This window comes from Chrysochloris asiatica, unplaced genomic scaffold (genome assembly GCF_000296735.1).
Source record: "Chrysochloris asiatica unplaced genomic scaffold, ChrAsi1.0 scaffold00200, whole genome shotgun sequence".
Classification (NCBI taxonomy): Eukaryota; Metazoa; Chordata; class Mammalia; order Afrosoricida; family Chrysochloridae; genus Chrysochloris; species Chrysochloris asiatica.
In genome coordinates, this window is record NW_006408718.1 from 3,228,234 (window position 1) to 3,229,714 (window position 1,481).

The 1,481-nt window shown below is 33.4% G+C and overlaps 1 protein-coding gene across 1 annotated transcript in view; it reads left to right on the top strand.

Moving 5' to 3' along the window:
* Positions 1–1,481, top strand: part of NCAPG (non-SMC condensin I complex, subunit G) — an 82,000-nt gene that overhangs the window by 22,804 nt on the left and 57,715 nt on the right. The window contains exon 4 of the mRNA XM_006872495.1: positions 543–688. Within this exon, the coding sequence (XP_006872557.1) occupies positions 543–688 (146 nt within the window). The remainder of the gene's footprint in view (positions 1–542; positions 689–1,481) is intronic.

The following is a 1,481-nucleotide window of genomic DNA, read 5'->3' on the forward strand; positions in this document are numbered from 1 at the left end:
GCATAGGGTCACTATGAGTTGGTACCAACTTGATGGAACGTAACAACAACAATAGTTGATTTTTATGACACAATAATATTATGTAAAAATGTAAATGTTTTAATAGTCAACTTGTAGTTTATCATAAAGATGGGGAAAATGTGAGAAATAGAGATTGATAGACATTTAAATATTGGGAATGTTTTTTATTTTATGGGTAATGAAATGACAAGCCCTTTGAAACAACCACCAACCATGATGGCATACATATCATTTTAAAATAAACTGCCTGCTATAGTAGACTTTCTCCTAAATCTGAGTAGTAGCAAAGATAAAATTCTGATGGAGTTTCCAGGATCTTTAGGGCATTTTCTAGGTACAGTCCATTGACAAATATTCCATCCTGTCCTTAGAATGGAAGTTGGAGGGTAGAAGGCAGAATCTTCAACTGAAATGTGTGAAAGTAAAAAATGCTATATTTATAATTGAAAGAATGTCTTGAAATATTAAATTGTGGGTTATTTTGTGATTTAGTGTACTAAATATGTGTTACTGTATTTTAGCTTATACTACTTTGATTGAAAATGATTCAAATTCAGAAGTTAGACGAGCAGTGTTATCTTGTATTGCACCATCAGCAAAGACTTTGCCCAAAATTGTAGGGCGCACCAAGGATGTGAAAGAGGATGTCAGAAAACTGGCTTATCAGGTAAATATGTCCAGTGATTTGTGTAGACCTTCTTTTTAAAACAGTATTTGTGGTTGTTTTTGTTGAGACTGTATACAGTAGGACATACATGTAATCAAGTTTTACATTTACAATTCAGTGGCATTGGTTAGTTTCTTTGCATTGTGCAACCATAAGTTCATTGTCCCTTAAGTTTCCTATCTAGTCTTTCAAATTGCTCCTGTCAGTTTGATCCCATATACACATCAATACAGGTATCTGTTACAAGTTAAGCTCTTGTTTGGCTTAAAAACTGCAGGGGATATTTTTGGTTTATGTTTGAATGATTATCTTAGTGCACCCTTTCCTGGCTCTAGAAAGTCTGTTTCCATAACAATATGAAATTCTATTCTGCATTTTCCCCCTTTTGAACTGGATTCTTCTATAGACTCTGACTAAAAGGTTCTGTAATGATATTAGAACACAGTTCTTCTGGTCTTATGTCAAAAGAGGCAGTTGTTCATGGGGGTAATTAGCCACACATTTAATGTTCTCCCCTTATTCTTGACTCTCTTCCTTCCTCTGTTGTGTATTGACATATTCTTAAAAGATGAAACACTATATCCTTAAAGTCCTTTTGGAAATACATGGCACATAATAAGGATTTCTCCAATTGAGATTTTTTTTTTTAAAAAAAAGAAGTTTTTATTGTGAATTGAGTTAAAGTTTACAGGGCAGATTATCAGTTTTACATTCTGTAAGTCATATTTTGCTTCATTGCAATGATTACAATCCCCTCCATGTACCATCAGTCAACAGTATTACCTCTCACCTT